Raw genomic sequence first — 23,084 nt, forward strand, 5'->3', positions numbered from 1 at the left:
TAATATAGTATAGCGCTTAATACAGGTTCACTTAGGCCAAATTTAGGTCTAATGAGCATTCCACAATGGGGATGCCAAGAAAGGCAAGATTGAATACAAGGGCCAAAGCTTCAAGTAGAGGTGTGTGACCGACAATGAGTATCCAGGTCCTTATCCAGGTAGGGGACTACCAAAGCTGTGCCTGGTCGTCCTTGTAAGTCAAGGAGTTCCTCTGGAGAAACAAGGGGCAACTGGAGGAGACACCAGTGGCAAGAGATAAGCCTGCAGTCCTAAAGGAGTGCTCTCGAACAGGGGTTAGTTGACCTTAGACTTTAAACCCTATGGGCTGCATTTGAGTCAGCATCTACTGCAGAAGTAAATGAGGGAAAAGGGTGGGATTCATCCAACCACTCCTTTAACCTCCTAAATTGGGGCAGCTCTGACCTCCTGTGGCAGCATAATCATGGTGTCCAGTGCACAGTCAAAGAGATGACATGCTTCAAAGGCAAAGCAAGTGAGAAGCTCTTTGATTAAGACATCAGCACCCCAGCAGTGTAACCAGAGTGCTCTGCGCATCAGACCCATGCAGGACTTAGACCGAGATGCCTGTAACTAGCCATCACAGCTGCAGCATAGGGCTCCAGCCATTTGTTCCACACACTCATTTAAGAAGGGGTCTACCTCTGTGTTGGAGAGATCCTTTTTCAGGGGATCTAACCCATTCTGCCACAGTTCAACAGACCAATGCAATTGCCAAAATAAGGCAGAGGGCAGAACCAGCCAATTCAAACTGGTCAAAAGTCAGTAGAACCATTAAAAAGGTAAGCACCTGTATTAGCTTCCCCGTTAAAAGAAATATGGGGTAAGTGTTTTTCCCCATAGTTGTGTTAAGGGTCAGTATATGCTGTCGAGATCCACCCAGCTGCGTGAATGACAGCTGGCTCTGCCTATCTAGAGGCAGAGCCAGCTGTGCCCGCCCCCTTTTCATGGCCTTGAGGTTAATATTTAGGTGATGGCAGCAAACTGCAATGAACTGTAGGCACTCTGAATATGAGTAAGAAAAGGACACAGCGACCAGTGGCCTGGCCTGTTTCAAGGCCATGAAAAGATCAGATTCTGCAGGGGAAGGCACTGGTGCATGCTTAGGGCATCTGCCATGTTGAGTTGGGTGCATCTAGCCAAGATGTTCAGAGTGTCCGTGGAAGTCCCAGAGGACAGAACAGAAGACTCTGTCTCAACTGATGGAGCCAAAGGGCACTCCAATGACACCCTATAACTATAGGTTTACCAGATTCTAGATTGCAGGAATTGGGTTCCCTCAGGAGATACCAAGTTGATGCCTCCAGAACCACTGAGGGAGTATGGGCTCCAGTCACCCGTAGCAGCTGCACTGTCCAATTTGCATTTATGTGCAGACATATCCAAGTAGCGGTACGGCAACTAGGCCCAAAGTGCAAGGCAAGGCCTTAGGTGCTCACAAACCCAGTCAACCGGAGGGGGTCAGGAGGCCAGAGAGATGAGCAGTGGATCAAACCGTAATTCCACATTGATCTTGTACAGCAGAAGCAGCAGCGGGATGGCGCTCCTCTATGGTAAATATAGAGGACGTAAGTGCTCAGTCCCCCAAGTTATCCCTTTCTGCAGTGAAAACTGTAAGAAGCAGGAAATTTGCAAGGCACACAGTGGCGATAATATCGAGGTAGCTCCTGTGCCTCAGCTGGAACATCCTTATTCACAAAAGGAGTGTTCAGAAACATGGTCAAGAGCTAAGGCAATGCTATGACTCTGAACCTGCAAAGTGTTTCACAGCTTTTTACCAATTCAGAGCCCAAAGGTAACATTCCAAGCTAACCCTGTACGTCCAGTCAGGTGCAGGTAAGACACTCAAAATCAGGCTTCAGAAAGGCAGACATGAATAGCTGCTATATAGAGACCAACTCACACATCAGCATAGGGAGGAATCTTAACTAAAGTCGAAGAAGAATCGGACAAAAAAAAAAAAAAAAAATTTGGTTAGACCTGAGCTCAAGAAGATTTCCATTCCACTATGACACTAGCAAAAAAACTAAGGCATGTTGGGTACGGGAGGGGTTATACGGGGGCTGGCTTACAATTTTTCTGTTCGCAGGTAGCAGTATAATCCCAACTGTATCTGCAATTTCTGTGGTCCTCAGTGGATGAAAAAGAAAGCCATGTTTCAGCTTGTATTACAGTAAATTGCACCTAATTAGGCACAATAAACTACTGTTCAAAGGATCCAGGTATGGACAAAACACTTTTTTATAGAAAGATTGAGCCGAAATAAGACTGCCATTGCGGACCTCTTTTTAAAATGAAAGTTGCCATGCTGTCATACAGTGAGTGACTGAGCTGGAGAAAGTTAAAAAAATAAAAAAGGGAAAGTAGTTCAGACTTTCATTTACATCCTGGCTTCAGCACAAAGTAGTAGTAGCTAGTGGTTACCATAAGAGGCATCGTTTTCAGGAAGTGGTCAGTAATGGTAGTCTACCCGCTATTTCTCTAGACAGGTTGGTCGAACAGTTGTTGCAGCCAATCCCCTGCAATCACTGCTTGGGTATGCGTACAGCCACGGGGGTGCCGGGATATTCCAGGACTGCGTGTCACTTCCGGAGACGCGGTCCCAGAACTCTCAAAGTGGCAACTGAGCGCGTATGCGCTCATAGAGGCTTGTAAGTCCGGTAATTTTACTGGACGCTGTGCGACTAATCACACATGAGCGTCAGAGGTTTGCAAGTCCAGTAATTTTACTGGATGCTGTTCAGATGACTGCACAAGCGCAGAAGGGGAGTCCAGGAATTTTACAGGCTATTTTTGCCTGTACTGCACATGTGCTAGCAGGGTCCTGATAATTTAAAGGCAAAATGCCTGTATGTGGATAGTGATATATACAGTATAATATATTATATTAATATTCTATTTTACAAAATCTTTTATCAAATATAAAGAAAAAATATTTACTTGCAATCATATTTTGTTTTATCCTCAGAATTTTATTTATATCGTATTTAATTTTGTATTAGTCTTATTGCCTCCACTTACATGCTAGTGTCCACATGCACAGTAGAGCCAAGTTATTTGTAAAAAAAATCTTTGACCCCGTCACCTGGAGCTCACGCCTGCGCACTCAGCAACTGCTGTGAGATTTCTGAGACCGCGTTGCACGGTCCAGGAATCTTACTGAGTCTGGACAAGTGATAGAACACCAGCTGTCAGAATAGAATAGCCAGCAGGGGAGATCTCTCCATACTGGGGGTATTCACATATTTTTCTCTTGTTCAGGCTGCATCCTGATTGAGGTGGGAAAAAAATAAAAATCATGTGTATGGCCAGCTTTACATCAGTAAAGAAAGTTTTACTGTAAGTTGTGCTGCTGACAATTACACACAAGCTCTTTCAGTCCTGTAACTGAATAGCATTTACCTTTGGATGTGGTGAACCATTTTTGACTATAGGACTTTGATGCAAACTCCAGGCTGAGTAGGGCAAAAAAGAAATATCAAATAAATGTATAATACCTTGCAACATCAATGTAGTGAGCATTAGCCTCATCTTCTAGGCCCATAGCTGCATTTCTTAGGTAAGTCTGCAGTGACTCAACAATGTTCTGTAATGAAGTCCCATCAGTGGTCTGCTCTATAAGACTATCCAACTCTTGAAGCATGTTCTCCAACGTCTGCTCTCCTTTCATCAAGCATCTGAGAGCTTCAGGGAAAATAATCTGACGAAAGTTTGAGTTCAATTCCTTAAATAAGACATAAAATAAAAGTGTTCAAATGGTTTGTGCTCTAGAACAGCTTCTAGTCATTTTGAGGCCGGTAAAACAAGTTATGTTCCCAACCATTTTCAAATGTATTCATTAAAGCAAAATGTACTTAAATCATAAAAATCACTTTCATCTTTAAAAGCAAAACAAAATCAGTTTCCAAGGATTACTGCACTGCTGTACCGCAATGTATAATTTTTGCCATGTTGACTCCGGTTCTGTAGAATATGATTTTGTTAAGCCCAACTAGCATTTTATGATAAAGTGAACTTGTTGAGATACAGCAAATACGGTCCAATGCAGAAAAACCATGTGCTATGTCACATTTATTTTTCTAAAAGCACATTTGCATATGTAGAGATGAAACATTCACACCACGTAGCTGCCATGGCAGAGTGTACATGAAGAAAGGATGGCCCTGTTTTTTTCTGTACTCCATTAATGAAGACAGCAAGTCTAAGCGTTGAGTCATACTGCCACCTACAGAAGTATTGGACACTGGAAAACAAAAATTCTTGGCCAGCTCAGGATAACCATTCCTACTGCCAGCATGGCTCAGTTACTTAGCAAAGAAGTACCATGAGCATGATCAAAAACACAGTAGGGTGGGACCCGTGTCCTTCAAAGGGCATATGTACTGGCATAAGACACATGAAAGTAATCAGATGGGAGCCTTCCAGCAAACCATCACACCTTAAATTTAAGGCTACGGCCATTTCCTACACATGTTCTATACGCAAGGGATCAACCACAGTGGTGCCATCACAAGCCCCCTATGTGATAGCACTTTAAGTGGTGACAGGTCCTCTATAAAGGAAAGATTAGGGGGTCTATTAGACCCCTAATGTCTCCTTTGCACTCCAGTGAAGCTGATCACACTCCGCTCAGAAACAGGAAGTGACTAAATTTGTCAAAAGCTGTGCTTTTTACACTTGGGTTCTGGAGTTCAGCACTTTAGCCAATGTGCCCTATGCATATTTACTGACACGCAACACTTGCAGGAAATCAGATGGGAGCCTTCCAGCAAACAATCACACCTGAAATATAAATGGTACAGCCATCTGCTCCACATGCTCCAGGTGCAAGGGATCCACCGCAGCAGTAGTGAGATCTCTTAAGGGATTTTCTTACCAGTGAGCCAAGGCTTGACAAAGTAAGGCCACCACCAAAATCAGATAAAGGGCAGGACAGATTTCAGGTCCTCTTTAAAAGACATGATACAGACACCGATGTGGGTCTCTTTTACATACCCTGCTGGAGATATATTAGGTTACATTAACCCTTTCGATGCCATGGACGTAAAAGGTTACTGCAGAGCAGAACTACTTGCAGCTAGTAAACTCATGTCCACTGCATGTTTGGATCCTGCAAGTGCATGGTCATTTCAGTGACCATGAACGTACACTCAAACTGTACCTGACAATTTTTCTTTAACTGAATGAATGTGGACAACTAAAACTGCGTCTCCCCGGCATGGCTTTGTGAATGAGATCACATCCTGAAGTCTACACTGTTCCTCGGTTTTCGGTCCAGTGTGCCCCATCCATTGCCCCTTTGTCTACTCCCACCATTACAGTGACTGTCCTAATTACTGGCTTCTTCAGTTGTTGTCCTGCTGCTCTGGCTTCAACTTGCGGATCGCTTCAGCAATCTGGGTGCTTACATTCTTGCAAGAGGTGCACAGATCTGTGAATGTGATCCATCAGCAAATGGCTACTGATCATATTTACAACAATTCTGCAGTGATGGCAAGCTCCTCTGTGCTCTCTTCTTTTTAGGCATAAGCTGCACTTACTAATCGTGCCCCCCCCCTCTTCTCTTTTCTGCTGCTGTTTTACAGTAATACTCTACACTGCTCTGATCTCTGTCACCTCTCCCCCAGCCTGCTCCAATCCGTGTCACCTCTCCCACAGGCTGCTCCAATCAGTGTCACCTCTCTCCCAGCCGGCCCACATCCCTGTCACCTCATCCCCAGCCTGCACTGATCCATGTCATCTTTTATGGAGAATACAGCTTTGATAAAACACTTGTGCAACTATCATGGGCTGTGCAAAATCAATAACGCCATCTTTTTTTCCACAGATCCTGTGCTTTCAGAAAATGTATTGATACGGGAAGGGCCGTATTTTACTAACTTTCAAAGCTGTAAAACTGAAAATTACAAAAAAAATAAAGTGAATAGCAGAAATTGTCCCACCACCCAAGGTTTTTGCAGCAAAAGGCTTAAATTAGTAAGAAATGTGCAGGCTGCAATTGCTGACTCTCTCTGAAAAGGTTTCAACACATCTGTGTCAGACCTAGAGCAAGCACAAAGCAAATGAAAAGCAGAAGCCTCTATCTGTATTCTTGTTTCAGGTCTGTGGCAAAGCATCAGCTTTGACAGCCAAGCAGCTAGTATTTTCAGGAGAGGACAGCAATAGCAGTCTCTATAATGTATTATAGAGGAGCCAGCACAGGTGCTCCTTAGTGAGCCGTATCTAAAATTTTAGAAGATAGTACAGCTACACAAGAGTAGGCTTTTAGGGCCTATTTATAACAGCAGTAGTTGTCCAATCCCCTGTAGGCAGAAGTATAACCCAAATGTCTTTCTATGCCCCTCAATTAATGAGAAAAAAAATTGCATTTTTAATTTAGCAGGCCATAAAAAATAACCAGAATCAGTAGATTCCAGTATTTAAAAGAGAATACAGTAAATCTCATCATAAACAAAATAGAATACAATACATTTTCAAATGAAACTTGGCAAGACTAAATTACCTGCAAAGAAATGTACACTGCATTAGCCAGATGTACAGCTTCAGAAGCCTCCAGTGGATTGGGTATATCCAGGTCTTGAGGGATAAACTTGCATTGTTTTAATAACTGAACAAGACATGTGACATTGCCACTCATACTGCAGAGCTCTTCCAAGAACCAAGCTCCATCCCGAGATGTAAGATCCACCAGCTGTTCTCCAGCACTGGAAGCAGCTCCTTCCATCATTAGGTTACGTCTGTGAAGTACACAAGGACATAAGCAGACTGCAATGGTGTGTATAAATAGATTTTTGCTGGTCTTTAGGTAATGGTAAGGGGAATAAAATTCCTACTATGGCAGAAACACACTGGCATTTTTTAGTAGCTCGATACAGGTACTTAACTCACTAGCGATTGATCACTACATAAATGGTTTATAGGATATAAGCTACACAAATAACATGTAGAAGCAGATAACCAAAACCTTTAGACCATTTAGCGATTATGCATAATTGCTAGTATGTGCCAATTGTGTGGCTTACAGCATTGGGGATATTCTTTTCCATCTGTGTAGCGACTGACAGCTACTTTAATCTCTAGCAATTTTAGCAGCGTTATGGAGCTTATAAAATCACCTGTGTATTCCTAACTTTGGTAAATAAATCAAAGAAAGAAACTTTAAAATTGTTTCATGTTCCCTTTAGCGACCCCTGAGCAATGAGATATTCAACCTGAAGACAACAAGTGTGATTGCTAGAGGTTACAATCTTAGGCCCCCATTCACACTAAGCGACATACTTTTTGAAGCGGATCCGCGCGGCCGGGATAGCGCGACTTTAGGGGCGATGATCCAGCGACGGTAGCGCAAACTTCACCGTCAGGCTCCATTCAAAAATAGTAAAAAATTGCACAAAATCCGCCGAAAAAAGGGTCCTGCGACAGCAACATGGAGCCAAGACAGCTCCATTGAATAGCATTGGCCGGCGACTTCTCGCAATATCGCGCGCTAAATCGCTTAGTGGGAATGGGGCCTTATATGTATACAAGAAGCATTATCGCAGCAGACGTAAATATGTCTAAAATCCATCTGAGCTTCTGTGCTGTCTATGTCAATCCATGTACTACACCACCACAATGTAAGAAAACAGTGGTTTGTTTTAACCACCTTTGTGCGGCTGCGGCTTTATAATCTCAATAGCCAAAACAGGCATTTTTATCAACCTAATTCTAGGTGTTCTGCAGGAGTGTAGGGTAGACAAAAATTTCAACAAAAAGTAGCATTAGAAGTAATTACACATAGCACAATAAAAAAGAAAACTAAAAAAAAAAAAAAACACGTTAGTAAGCTCTTAAACATACATATTCAAATTTACATCTGCATTTTTTTTCTATATTACCTTGTAAGAGTGCAAAGGGCAGAAACGACCACACTAGCCAGACTCAGCGAACCCTCCTCACCATTTTCGTGCAGGAAAACTTTAATACAGCGCTCAATTTCTTTCAGCTGCTCTTCACAAACTGGAACAGTTGCCACCTCCTGCTTCAGCCGTTCTACTTGCCTCAAAAGCCTGTTATTTGTATCAGCATAAAAGCGCTGCAGAGCCAATTCAGTGGCAGAAAGGAACTGACAGACAGCTTGCGGAGGTTGAGGGGCATACTGAATTTCATACCTGTAACAAATAATGATGTGATCAAGACCTGGCCATTATACTTTTTGTTATAGCGAACATCTAAGGGCTTATGTACAAATCCAGAATACATTAGGAAGGTTATTCACAAAAGAGTGAAGAGTTTGGAGAAGGCAGGAGAAAGGAACAATCTAGGACAGCATAGCTGAACTGGAAAGTGAGCGGAATCGGAAAATGTTTCTAAATCAGCTATTTTGGCCTAGATTGTTCACTTCTCCTGCCTTCTCCAAACTCTTCACCCTTTTGTGAATAACCTTGTCAGTTTCAATTGGAGATTAGTTTGAGTGTCTTTTAAAAAGTTCCTTTTGACCTACTTCAAGCTACTTTTACATTTACTTAGGGAGAAAATAAGTTCCATAAACAACTGTCCAATTCTAATTAAGAATGGTTATTGTCTACAGCAGAGTTCAACTGTGCTGTTACTAGAGGAGTTTAAAAGGGAATGCGTGTAATATGGCCCTATTTTCTTGAACTGAGGTGCAAATACATAAATTGGCTCTCATCTACACAGAAGCTCTCTAACCCACAGGTTGAAAAATGTAAGAATTTGGGGTTATGTTAACACATCATAAAATATCAAAAGATGTAGGTGGGAGTTGCTGGATCAGAAACATATTTTTTTTCTCAAAGTGACGATGAGTCCATGGTGTGGAGCACAATGAGAATTAAATACTGGTAAAAAAACAAAACAAACTGTAGGCCAGCTGGCCATTCCAGGATAACACCTCCTACTAAAAAGCGTGCCTTGGTTTTGTAGCAAAAGCATAATTGGAAACACAGAATGGTGAAACCCTGTGCTCAACGGACTCAAATAATAGGGTTTTATGGCGAGTAAATAAATTCCACTTTTGTATTTGTAGGGCACGGGAAGTAATTTTCTCGTTTGGGATGTAACCAGTCCAACTGAGGGGTAGATGACAAAACAAGCAATAACAGACCCAAGAAAAACAGAACTGGGGACTGACTGCAGCGTAGAGCCGCCTCGAGCACCTTAAAGTCCTTTTCCATTTTTAAAGACAGATTGGGATATCACTCACTTTATAATTGTTACATGTTCTCATTCACATTGCATTTATCAAAATTCTTACATTACAATACTTAGTATTTATAAGCAACAATAAAGCTGATAAAATCTACCTAGATGAACTCTTAGCATCCGAACCACATCCAGACAGACAATGGAAGGAAATTTCCTTTTGGTGAACTGGAAGTTCTGAGTATGCCTTCCATGTCAGATAACCTGTGAGAAGTAGACTTTCTAGCTTTTAACATTGTGGAAATAATGGATTCAGAGATGCCCCATTCCCTCAGAACCTGGGCTTCAACAGCCATGCCACTAAAGCCCGCAATCATGAAGCAGGATGATAAATTGGTCCTTGAGACAGAAGATCCGGATAATCTTGTAGAGCAGGGGTGGGGAACCTCTGGCCCTGCAGCTGTGGTGAAACTACAAATCCCATGATGCATCTGTCCCTGGGAGTCATGCCTGTGGGTGTGAAAATCTTGCAATGACTCATGGTATTTGTAGTTTCACCACAGCTGCAGGGCAGAGGCCATGAAGCATCCGCCAGGAGTTTACCAGGTCAGAGAACAACATCATCCCATCATCTGGGCCAATCTAGAGTAATGAATATCACTGGAATGCCTGCAACCCGATCCTGCGACAGAGACATTTCAGGGGAAGAAAGGAGTAAAACTCATGCTTTTAATCATCCCTGCAACTACTCTAAACGCCAAACTTCCAGTGCTGCAAATCACAGATCTGTGTCTTATACAGTTAGGAAGAGTGTTGCTCGCTAAACCTCTTCCTCCATTCATAAAACATCCCTTTTGTGACTGAATAAGGGGAGAAGAGAGGGAGATAAGCGTCAGGACCTACCCTTACCCAATCACAGAATGTCAGGTATTCTGTGAAAAGAATACAAATCATTTTATTAATGGAAGGGGAAAAGCAAACAATGCTCTTCTTCACTGCTCGTGCCAAAAGTTCAGCACTTATGATTTTACTGAATGCTACAGCCACACGTGACACCTATCATAAGAGGTACTTTATTTTTACAGAGCCAATGTTCAGATTGTGGGAGGTAGGGGGAAGAGGGTGACAGTGGGGGGAAAGGGAAACAAGCAGGCTGCTACAAGTGATCCGGCAGCTTTCACTTGTACAAGACGCGTTGCAGCTTCTCCTGCTCTACACTTAGCCCTGCTTGCCTGCAGCAGGGCTAATTGTAGGAAAAAAGCCAGACAAACCAGCCTGGCACCCCAAAATGCATGTCCCGGATGGTTGGGCGATAGGAATTCCACACCCCTGTAGCATAGGGTCAGTCCATAGAGTTTTCCAAGCAGATACAATCTCTGGACTGGAGGGATTTTCTTTTACAGGATCCAGTGATAACGCAAAACAAGCAACTGGAGGACACTGTGCAGACAGTCAAAGCAGCTACAGCAGTGTAACAATGGTCTAAGTCAATGATGCATGTGGTAATGCTAACGTCTGTCTATGAGGATTAGATAAACTCCCTATGCAGAGGGCAGGCCCTTGCATTGCAAGGGTTCAATGCTCATTTAGGTCTAGGGTATAGGTAAAAGCAGTTTTACTTGACTGATCCTTGCTCCACCAGCAATTGGTGATCGCCTCATCTTCCCTACATTCCTCACATATAATGAAGGCCTATGGGCCATGCATTGTGCTTGAAGTCAGTGGGCCTCAACCGGCAGAGTGCAGGGGTAAAGAGGCTTAAGGTGCCGGTCTTGGAGCCTATGAGTGTGGGGATCAAATACAAATCCTTTTCTCAAGTACCCTAGACCTAAACGAGCTTTTAATCCTTGCAGTGTGGGGGGCAGCGCCACTGCAAAAAAAGGGGGGGGGGGGTTCCTTCTGGAATTCAGCCTAAATTATACAAATTGAATTCAGACAGTGTATGGGTTATAATGATTAAGTCACTCAGACTTTCCTAGAAGCAGTGAAATGTTTAAACATGCACTTACTTAGTATATATTTCCTGACAGTGCTCCATGGTCATGCTGCAGATAAGTTCCTCCATCCACGTCTTCCACTGCTCCATTCTGTGTTTTTGGAACACTGATTTGGGGTACAAAAGAGCTACAGTTGCATAGTTGTGAAGATTCTCCAAGCAGCCCCGAAGCACAGAGCGTCTCTGTTGAAGCAAAGTTCCCATCTCTGCTTCGTATTGCTCACATTGTGTGATGAGATGGGCCTGGCCAGCATTCTGTAGGAAAGCAGTGGCAGGTACATAGCTGGGAGGACCTGTTGATCAACAAATATGACAAACATGTGCCAATATAGCATTTCATGTAAAACAAGTTGAACTAAACTAAGCCCTATGTGCAGATGAACATTTTTAGAACCATTAAAAAAAAAAAGCAAGCCAACATGATATATTCTACAGATTGTGAAAACTGTAGTGTTGCTTTAAAACATAGTGGTTTTAAATCCTTTTTATTTTAGGTTTAATCCTTATGTTTTAATGTATGTATGTATAGGTGGCTGAGCTATCCTACCTGCACCGCCCACTTGGCCTCCTGTGACAACGAATCAGGATGATGAGCGGAGTTAAAGCACTCAACGATCAGCTGATCATTGCGTTTGTAAGTAACTGAGGACATAGCGGGGGGAATCAAAACTGGAGCAGACAGAATCTGAAACAGTTGCCCATGGCATTCTATCAGCATCTCTCTTCAGTTTGCTCAGGTAAGATTTGAAAATTAGACAGAGAAGCTGATTGGTTGCAGAGCAAGTCTGCTCCAGTTTTCAGGAATTCCCCTCAATATGTTTACTTTGTCTCCAATTACAAATTAGTAGGAAGTGCTCTACATCCCTTCTTGTTCATTCATGATTGTGGCCCTCGTAACTCATACTATATCCTCAATTTATGAATGGACAGGAGTATAGAGGCTTCCTGTTCATTCAAAACTCTGTCTATAATCTCTGTGTCTGTGTATCTCTTTTTCTGTTTCAGAAGTGTAAAAACGGTCTGTTCTACATCACTTCCTGTTCATTGATGATTGTGGACATGGTATCTGATACTAAAGCCATAGTTTATGAATGGACAGGAGCACTCCGTATAGAGGCTTCCCGTTCATTCATAACAGGGGCTGCAGAAAAAGGAAATATCAGGGGTCTATTTAGACCCCTGATATTTTACTGAAGCCCCCAATAGTCAAGTAAGAAAAAAAATATTAAAAATATAATAAAAAAAAAAGGGTTAGAAAAAGAAATACAGTAATACCTTGGTTTACGAGCATAATTCGTTCCGGAAGCATGCTTGTAATCCAAAGCGCTTGTATATCAAAGCGAATTTCCCCATAGGAAATAATGGAAATTCAGATGATTCGTTCCACAACCCAAAAATATTCATATAAAATGATTACAATACTGTACTGTAATATAATACTGTACAAAATATAAAGAAAAATAAACCAATTACAGATACCTTTGTGGCCGGTGTGAGAGGGACAAGAGAGAGGAGGATTATTGTGCAGGACGACTTTCACTAACACTAACCGAATCACTGCTATTTCTTGGCTCAATGGAATCTTTTTCATTTCGTGAAACCTTAACAAGGAATCTATCCAATGTGACATTGTGACGTCGTTAAACAGACTCATCGCTCGCACTGCTACAGCCTTATTCGGGTGGCGCTTTTCTACAGAATTTTGCTCTTATTGCAAGACATTGCTTGTATATCAAGGCAACATTTTTCAGAAATGTTTGCTTGTCTTGCAAAACACTCTCAAACCAAGTTACTTGTAAACCAAGGTATTACTGTATATAAGTTTTGGTCTGACAAATTTTTTATTTTCAGTTTTGGTCTGAAAATTCAATTTTGATGCACCTCTACTAATTTGTATTGAAATTATAGTCCATCACAGGAGCGAGCCTTGAGCAGCTACTTTACAACACACAGGGACCATGGGGGAACAAAAGTAGACACCCTCCAGAAAGGACAGTGTCAGCACAAATTCAAAGATGATTTAAGGAACTACAGCCATTTAATTCACAAATGAGCTACATTTTTTTTAATAGTTAGGGTTCTTGAATGCATTTTTAAGATTTAAATCCTTAGTTTAGTGTCTCCAAGCTGTGTGAGCAACATACTCCTCTAACCATTTCAGTGCCAAAGTACATACATAAATGTCTGGCACTGAAGTGGATAATGTCAAGATAATGTGAGCTGCAGCAGCCCTGATTCCGGTACCAATTTTTGCAGCTGGCACCCAACATTCAAATACAAGTGATAAGGCAGCTGTAGAGCACAGCGGGTGTCTGCAGGTGGACTGGAGGGAGATCAGCACAGATATGTGGTCTGATCCCCCCTCAGGTAACTGAACCCTCTAAGGGACACAGGAAGAAGTCTGTCGGATTATACCACATACAGGAAGATTGGACACTGGCAAAAAAACCCCCCAAAAAACTGTAAGCCAACCCAGGATAACCCCCTCTATTCCTAGCATGCCGCCGCTTGTCACAAGCAGCACAAAGAGCATTATCAAACACAAACAGGGATTAAGGAATTGATCTACTGTGGGGGCATTCAAAAGCAGCCCAACTGAGGGGTGGGCAAACAACAAACAACCGCTAGCAGGCCCGACCAAATCCAGAACTGGGGACAGCCTGCAGCACCAATGCTTAAATCTGACACCAGATGAGGCAGACCCCTCTTCCTGATGAGCAAAGAATCATCTTGATGCCCAAGACCAAGAAAAAGTTGTTACCCACCAGAGACGAATGAGTCAACATGAAGTGAGCACCGAATCACTGATCAAAGCAAGAAGCTGGTCAACCTTAACTCACCAAAAGTTGTGGAACAACAAATTATCGATAGGGAAGAAAAAACCCCACAACCTGAATTAGTATACAAGGAAAGGGATACCAGACAAGGAACTTAAGCCTAATATCCTTGTAAAAGGTAGACCAGTAAGTCTAAGTTGGAAGGCCATACTTACGTGCCCCAATAAGGGTCAGAAGACAAGGAATTCTGTGACTAGTGAGACTGTCAGAAAAAGACACCTCGCTAACGTGAATTTTACCAGGGAAGAACCCTAAAAATAACAAATCAATAACCTGAGGGGTGTGAAAGTGGAAAGTCCAGCAAGAGAACCCAAGATTTGTTCTAACAAAGTCAGCATGACAAAATGAGTAAGCTGCATGGGAAGCACCCCAAACAGGGTAGGCAGAAGGAAGTTGTAAAACCTAATCATAAACCGAGGAGACGGATCACAACTCTGATGGAGCTGAGGATCAAATTACATACACTCTCACCACTACGCAAAAGAAACCTCTGGGGTTAACCCTAAAATGGATCCTGCAGAAAAACAAACCCTGGCTATTCTTGGCCTCAAAGAGTCATAGGGCTAAGGACACAAGTCTTATTAGAACAGCAAAGAATATTCAACTGAGTGAATCCAAAACACACCAGAAGGTCCTTCTTCACGAGTGTGCACATCAGCCAGGGAAGAGGCACCTAGCCACAGTGCACTCTGCACATTTGTATATAGACAACCAACCTGTACAGGACACAAGTTAAGAGGTTTCCAGCAAGCCATCACAACTGAAGGGTAGGGCTCCAGACATCAGCTCCACAAGCTCTATCAGGAAGGGGTCCACTGCAGTGGTGGAAAGATCTGTTTAGAGAGATTGAATCTATTCTACCACAGTTTGACAGACGAGGGTCACAGCTAGAACAGGGCGAAGAGCAGAGTCCACCCGAGAAAACTGGGTGTTAAAGAGGGAGAGGCTTTTGGTAAGTAGGATCCTTAAAAGGTAAGAATGACCTCTATTGGCCTAGCGGTTTCCCTGTTAAGGTTGCAGATCTATGGTGGGTAAAGACCAGGGGGGCTGTGGGGTCCCTGAATCTGAGTGAGAGATGGGCACTAGGCCTGGTGTCGTGGCCTCTTCTAAGGCTGCTAAAAGATCAGAAATTGAACGTGGGAGCATGCATTGAGCCTCTCTGGTCATCATATATGAAGAATTAGGTAAATTTGGACAAAAAGTATTCTTTGACTGCAGTAGAAAAAAAGGTTAGACTTTCCAGCAGAGCTGAAGAAAAAAAATGTCCACCCTCCTAGAACAAAAACCAAAAAAACAGAGATGAAGGGAATAGGAAAGATTATCCTGGGCTGCCCTACAGATCTTTTGTTTGCCACTGTGCCATCCTGCTGCAGGGAGCAGTAAAATCCAAGAATACATCCCTTTCCGTGTCCCTCAATGGATGAGAGAGAGAGATGTATTGATGTAAATAACTGGAAAAACACTGTCTTGCTAGTAAAGGATTTTAATTAGAAAGCAGATTAGGAGTTTTCATACAAGCAAAAGGTTTTACATACCTAAATCCATCTGGCTGCTTATTTCTTGAAGCAGTCCTGCCAGTTTAGTGGCCTCCAGATTGCTGAAGGCAGTTTGATATTGTGTGATCCACTGCTCAAATTCATTCAGTTTCACCTGGATAGCTTCCTGGACGGCCCTCTGCTGTGTCTGAAGCTGGGTGTGTTCAGAATACCTAAATTTAAAAAAAAATTGTAAATTAATATTGAATGAGATAACAAGGTTAAGTACCAGGTTATAAACACAACATTTACTTATATTTAAGATTACAATGGGCAAATAAAGCCACTGCATAACAAGCTATCCATTTTTAAAGTGAAAACAAAGTCTTCAACTCCCACCCCACCAAATCCAGATTGATTTGGCAGGGGTCTTAGAACCCAATGTTGACAAGTTGCATCAACAGAGTTGTATCAAATAGCCACTGCTTGGCCTTCACCGGCCACCATTTAAACTCACTGTCGTTCAATGGGTTTCTAAGGCTAGACTGGGCCTAAATTAGAAAACATTGTTTAAAAAGCTGGACTGCTCCAGCAAGAATTCTATAGAACAATGACAAATGTTCAGTAACCTCAATTATACTAGAAGGCACTGGTGACATCTCAAAAAGTTGTGACTTTTAGCAAGTTGCCCTCCCTGACCAGAAGCAATGACGTAAAAGTGGAGTTTTTCTACATATCTCTTGAAAATTGAAGACCTCTTAAATATGTAAGGGTTTAAATTACATTACTAAGCAGTAATAGTTGAAAGGGCTAGTATTTAAAGTAGAGTTGTTGTACTCTTAAAAACCTGAGTGCATTGAGGGACACAGGAAGTCTCTAACAGACTCTTCGCAAAACAGTGAGCTGTGCGAAGAGTCAGGGGTGAGACTGAAGCAAGTGGTCTGCCTTGAAGAGGGTTACTCACAACTCACTGGCAACAGCTGAGCAAGGGGGCAACGCTCTGACAGAAGGGCAAGGATATGGGGATGGAGAGACTGGAGAAGAATTCTGGTCGGAGTTGCCAGCTGGCGATGAGACTACTCTAGCACCCATTTGGGAGATTTCATTGAGACATCTAAGAAAAAGAGAGCCATTATTCGACAACCCTGTTTTCTCAACAAGGGTCACCTAAATATCCCACAATAAAGATGCCATGAAAACACACTAGGGCCGATACTGGAGCCAGCACCTTGGTCAACAATCAAGGTACAGGACCAAGACTGAAAAGTCAAAGGGCTGGAAGGACAGAGGGCTTGCAGGTATGCATCCTGACTACAGAAATCAAAAAGCCCCTCTTGGGAAGGGAATGAATACCAGATCCGGGGGATACCATGCCATGCAACATTTTTGCACCAAAGGAGGCAGATGTTCTCTTTGGGGGCATAGCATATTTGGATCTTTCCAATTCCCATAGAGGACAACCTTGAAGAGGCACTGCAACGCAGCAAAAAATGACACGAAATCACGAAAGTCACGAAAATGACTTTCCACCTTTTATAATTAAATAATAATTGTATTGTAAGCACATGGCACTTGAATAGCTTCAGCCAGGGAATGACAGCCAGGGAAGATTCCAAAGACAGCAGCTGAATGTAAATACAGCAGGTAGTGGCCTGGTGCAATGGCCAGCCTGCTATTATCCATTTCAAATTGCAATAGCCAAGAGCTGTGCCTCGCAGTGTGGAGGACTGCTGAGAGGGTTTTATCTGTCTGTAACCCTACTGGAGAGACTTTCCTCACTTATGGTGATGAGCATACATGAAATGGGGTTGGCTGTGACCGGGGGAGGAAGAAACTGACAAAAAGAAAAAACCCAAAACACTCAAGACTTTCTAAACCCATCCTTGTTGTACGTATGTATTTTGTCCGTTTCCCCACTGGAGGATTTTTCCATCACTATGTTCTGACAGAAAGCAAGAGGAAATTACCCCATTAAGATGACACACGGTAATACCATAACAGAGGCTGTAACCCTTCAAATGTCCTATGTACATAATCACAAACCTGTGCTGCAGTGTATGAGCAAGATGATCTGGGGCTTCAGCTCCTTCCAGGAAGGCCATCTCCTCCACAAGTCGCGTTTGCAGCTTTTCCACCTCTGTCAACTCTTCATGCAAGTTTACATATTCATCCAAGCTACTGTCTAGTTTGGGCAGGACACTTAGCATCTCATCCCGATTCTTAAACCAATTCACCTGTTAATTGAAAATGTTTTGCTCCATTAGTAAGATAAATCTTTGACAACCAGAGAGGTCTTACAGTAGGCACATAAACTTAAAAGTGAAGTTTTAGGAAAAATATCACTGCCATAAAGCAAATAAGACCTAAACAGGCCTGCGTTTTACTTTCACTGCATCTTTGGTTTCCAACAAACAGTTTTTAATCTTTTAAAAGGAGTGTATGGGTAAATCAAGGCAGAACTTGGCTTTCATTCTAAACCTAAACTGATCAGTGAGTTTAGATGCACAACAGTCAACAAAATATTTTATCCAACAAAGATAGGGATATGTCTAATCATATAAAAATAAAACATTGATCAGTTAAATCCACTAGTCAAAAGAATATAATTTAAAAATGTTACCTTTATTTCAGCCACTCTGGAGGAAAAGAGGCTTTGTGTGATCTCTCTTTCCATCTCCCGTTTGCTTTGCTTATTTTCAGCCTGTTGTCCTCCTCCACCATAGACTGCACCTGCAAATCCTGCCTCTCCCCCTGCGGTCCAGTCCACAAGAGGATCATAAACAAAAGCCTCAAGCAATGTCAGCAAAGTCTCTCTTCCTCTTCTCATGATATGGAGGACCTGAAGTCAAAACACAAAAGCTTATGATAATAGAGCTAGGCAACAGTTTAGCTATTCAAATCAAATTACCTAGAAAAAAAAAAAAAAAGATATCAACTGTACTTGTGTTGCCCTGTACAGAGCATTAGTGAGACCTCGTCTGAATATGCAGTTAGTTTTGGGCACCAGTTCACAAAAGGGATGTTGTGAAACTGGAGAAAGTGCAGCGAAGGGCTACTAAACTGATGAGGCATGGCGGAGCTCAGCTATGAGGAAAGATATATTTACCTTAATTTGTTCTCTATGGAGAAGAGACGATTAAGGGAGGACATGATCACCATGTATAAATACATAAATGGTACATAAATTATTCACTTCAAAAAAGGTCACTGCAAAGGACGAGGGGGAACTTTGTATCTGGAGGAAAAGAAGTTTAACCTTTGCATATTGAAAAGATTCTTCATAGTTAGAGCTGTGAAAATGTGGAATAGACTCCCCCAGGAGCTAGTTCTAGCTAGCTCAATTAACGGTTTTAAAAAACAATCTGGATGTATTCCTAAATGCACAGAATATTACTGGATATCGAGTCCTTATAAGTATATTAAGCACCAGAGATTGTTGAGCCAGGCAATAACTGATTGCCTTATGGGGTGAGGAAGGAATTTTTTTCCCCTGGGTGGAGCAAATTGAACCATGCTTTATAGGGGGTTTTTTTTGCTTTCTTGGGTGCCTGGGTAAATCTGGGCAAAGCGTTCTGTTTTAGGTTTTTCTCTCTTCTTTTTCCCAATAGGCCAGAACGTACCCTGGGCCAAGTCTGGAGGTAAGTTAAGACACCACTGAGCTTTTCAAAAAAATGTCCTTTATTGTCAGATGATCCAAGAAACAACCTCATCCAACAAGATTGTCATCCGATGTGACAATCTTCAAACTTATTGGAAGAAAGGACTTTCCCCATTGTCAACCCAGGGGATGTCAACTTCCATGACGCTCAAAATCTTGTCTAGTGATAGAGGAGACTTGTCCCACGCTTTAAAAAAATTCCTCTGTAAAGTCCTGGAATGGAACTGACCTAAAAAAGGTACCGCTTTTGAAGGTTGACACCATCAATCCCATTATTTCCATGCAAGTTTTCAATGAGGAACAGCGACAGGATCAAAGTGACCAAATTTGATCCCGCAGCTTTAATATTTTGTTCTGAGGGAGGAACATGTTTGCTTGAAGGGTATTTAACAGAAGACCCAAATACTCCAAGCAATCTGACGGAACAAGGAATGACTTCTCCACATTCAGAATCCACACAGAGTACACTAATGTCAACAGCACCGTCTAGACATTAAGATCCAAAGTAGAAAGAGACTGTCTCTTCTAAGTCCTCTAAGAATTCGATTATCGGAATGCCCTTGTGTCGAAAAAAAATCCTAGAACTTAAGAACTTTTGTAAAAACCTCAGAGTTGAAACCAACCCAAAAGGAAGAGCCACAAATTGATAACAAAGGCCACCTACCACAAAACAAAGGAAATGCTGATGAGCTTAGAAAATACAGGAATGTGCAAGATACAAAATGTATATGGAATCAAAAAAATTTCCATGCTAAGAGAGGCAGCAACCAACCAAATGGATTCCATCTGGAGTTTGTGAATATGTACAAACGCTTTGAGTGCTTTCAAATCCAGAATCAGACTAAGTCTTCCATTGGGTTTGGGAACTGTAAACAGGATTAAGTAAAAAACCTTAAAAAAGTTCTGCCAAAGGAAGCTGGAATAATAACATCGGGATACAATAGACCTTGAACTGAAAAAAAAAGTTCACCCAACGCTGCAGAGACATGGGGAGCCGGAGTGCAAAGAAAATAGTCTAACATTTTAGTTTCCCACGTGTCCACAAATTCCATCAGGCCACCAGATATAGAAAAGGCAGGAATATACCTTCATGCTCAAGCAGACATCTAGAGAATGCAAACTTTTGGAAGTGTAAGACAAGTTTTGAAACTGAGAACTAAAGAAACGTATAAAAGATGGAAAAGAGGGTGCAGGCTTATGACACTTATCCTTATTTTTCTAGATCTGAGGTAAGGTGTTCACTTTTACATCCTGTAGCTTTTTTTTTTAAAAATAATCTAATCCAAGGTAGCTTCAAAAAAAAGGACGACCTCTCATGCAGGATAATTGCAAAAATCCCTGTTTGCATTGGGGTTTCTCCGACTAGTACTTAAGCCAGATAGCTGTGCATATCTCAACAGAAAAGAAGCGACAGACACACGAGACAACAGATAACAAGCTTCAAGAAATGCATCACATATGAAATGTGAAACAGTCATCTGATCCACACAATCAATAAAGTGTGAATAAGCTTCAGCAGTCGCCTGTGTTGTACTTTAAGATGTTGTCCAAGTAGTCAAAGTCTGGGAAATAAGTACTGTAGTCAGTAATTGAAGAGCCAAACCAGTTAAATGGATAATTGGCGCAAAAAATAAATCTCCAATTTTTTGTCAGTAGGATCCTTAAACCAAGGACCTTCATGAATAGGAAGAGTCAACAGTCAAACTTGTTAAAAGGAGAACTATGGGGTTAAGTCTTTTCCACCTAGTTCTCCTTAGGGTAACGGGAGGACACAAACTAGCATCCTACCGTCACCCTAGGCTCAGTATACCGCGAGCAGCTGCTCTTTCACACAGCGCCCTGCTGATGAGTCTGTTCTGACAATTCTGCCTCAGACACAACCATACTCACAGCCAGGACCGATGTGAGGAATAAATATGAGGTACTGCAACCACTTGCTGCAGACAAGAGTAATCGAAAAATGTGTAATAGTAAAAACAGGATTTCTGTTCTCCCCAATAAGTGACATAAAATTGAGGGCAAATAAGAAAGGAAGCAGGGTCGAAAACCGCTCCTTCCACCTTCGCACTACACTGCTCTGAGGAAACAAGAAAAAAGGGACTGCATGTGCACAGTAGATAAACAAGTGCGTCATCCAATCGTACTCCCGGCCCCTTAAAGAGACGTCTGGAAATTTAAAAAAATAAATCAAACTCCATATAAATGGCATTTAGCCAAATAGGAGTCTAAAAGCACACAACCCAAATAAATGAAAAGGAGGGAAAACACTCAACCTTATAAACATTAGGTGAATATATTTTTTATAATTACGACTATGACCCTGTTCCCTAAATAACAGGAATGCCCAAGTATTCCCGGCTTGACCGTTAAATGTTGAAAGCAGGAAAATAGGACCACTGCTGGACGAAGTACAAGTACTATGACCAGAAATTACCTGCTTAATGATGCTTAGAGAAATTTCCAGAATTTAACTTATCTGGCACGAATCTCCCAGTTTTATCAGCTAGCTAGAGAGACTTCCAGGATTTAAGAATATCTGATGTGAATCAACTAGCAGCTCATGGTAGTAAGAGTCTTCAAGAAGAAACAAAATAAAAGTAAAATAAACCAGAAGAGAAGGAGATGGCCATTCTCCTAAGTACACGACGGCTTTTAATTGTTTTGCCTAGTGTCCATTTCTCCTGGAGGCAGCAGCATAACCCTACGTCTCAGAATTCTTCAGAGCCGTTTCTCTCAATGGAAGGCAGCAAAATCTTTGTTGAACCTAGAAACTAAAACGCCCTACCACCCAGGACACTAAAACCTCCTGTGCAGTAGGGTACAACCTACAATAGAAGGCATATTCCCTTCTGTTTTTTGTTTACTGGCTATCATTAGTGAAGGCAAATTCTAGTTACCATTTATACCAAATTATGCTTTTTCTTTGTGGACAATAATCACTACAAACTGAGTAACAAAGTGTTTGGGAATATAGTTTTAAAGAATAACAGCTAAGATAAAGAAAACAAAAAATAACTAGTAAGCTTCCAAGTTAGGTTAGATGCACTTAGTCTGTTGCCCATAACCACAGAAGCAAAATATTAACTGCTTTCTATTGCTACTTTAATAGATGACCTCAGTAATCAGGATAGTTAGTGGGAGGAATGGGGAAAAGCCCAACATTTTATAAACAGCCTACATTTGTATGCTACCTCTATCTGGTTTTGACATGTGGCTCTTACTAAAGTTAACCTCTGAAAACGCCATGTTATCCCCATAAGTTTGGCCTCGCCCAGTATATCACAGGCTAAGTTTAATCTTTATTAATGGCTCTTTAAAAGATTACATTTTAAGCAAAGTTTTAATAAATTCACATACCCTATGACATGGGTCACCTGTTAAAATTGTCCTAACCATTGTTCTAACTAAAACCTTTGGAGAATGCTTGGGGGAAAAAAAGCACACACGTGTTGTATGTACCTGCTCACAAGACAGACGGAAAACTCCCTCCACCCCCGTCACGCCCAGTGCACTTTCAATGTTTTGGGTCATTCGGAAGGGAACCTTTTCAGGAACGCGTAGACTTTTCCCTACAGAATAAAAATCAAGAAAACGTGGTTCAGTTTTCTGAAAAAAAAAGTGAGTTATTTAAAACAGTAGAAGTATGAAGATTTACCTTTTTCAAAGCAAACATTGTAGTCAATGTGAACTACTTCCCCACTTGTCATGTCAATCAGAACATTATCCAAATGCCTATCACCAAGACCTATGATATAGCCAACCATTGACATTACAGCTGTTGATCTGGCGTAGGACTGAAAAAGAAAAATATAATTTGTAATGTATTCAAAAACATGTCACACAAGATGGGTTTACGATGCTTGGTGTATCAATCTAATAGTTAAAATTAAAGTCACTTTTGCTATGGTCCCATACCAGGGGGGGGGGGGGGGGGGGGACAAAAATCTAAAAACAAA

General features: G+C 41.8%; 1 protein-coding gene across 1 annotated transcript in view; it reads right to left on the bottom strand.

Annotated features, from left to right (window-relative positions):
• The window catches only part of SMG1 (SMG1, nonsense mediated mRNA decay associated PI3K related kinase), a 168,755-nt gene that overhangs the window by 25,077 nt on the left and 120,594 nt on the right, over positions 1-23,084 (bottom strand). Inside the window, exons 43-51 of the mRNA XM_018572528.1 lie at positions 22,784-22,922; positions 22,588-22,697; positions 18,091-18,309; positions 17,514-17,704; positions 15,531-15,703; positions 11,172-11,451; positions 7,896-8,168; positions 6,521-6,755; positions 3,516-3,742 (exon numbers count right to left, since the gene is read on the bottom strand). Coding sequence (XP_018428030.1) covers positions 3,516-3,742; positions 6,521-6,755; positions 7,896-8,168; positions 11,172-11,451; positions 15,531-15,703; positions 17,514-17,704; positions 18,091-18,309; positions 22,588-22,697; positions 22,784-22,922 — 1,847 coding nt within the window. The remainder of the gene's footprint in view (positions 1-3,515; positions 3,743-6,520; positions 6,756-7,895; positions 8,169-11,171; positions 11,452-15,530; positions 15,704-17,513; positions 17,705-18,090; positions 18,310-22,587; positions 22,698-22,783; positions 22,923-23,084) is intronic.

The sequence above is a fragment of the Nanorana parkeri genome, unplaced genomic scaffold, assembly GCF_000935625.1.
Source record: "Nanorana parkeri isolate BGI_ZX_2015 unplaced genomic scaffold, ASM93562v1 scaffold2060, whole genome shotgun sequence".
In the NCBI taxonomy this organism is placed as follows: Eukaryota; Metazoa; Chordata; class Amphibia; order Anura; family Dicroglossidae; genus Nanorana; species Nanorana parkeri.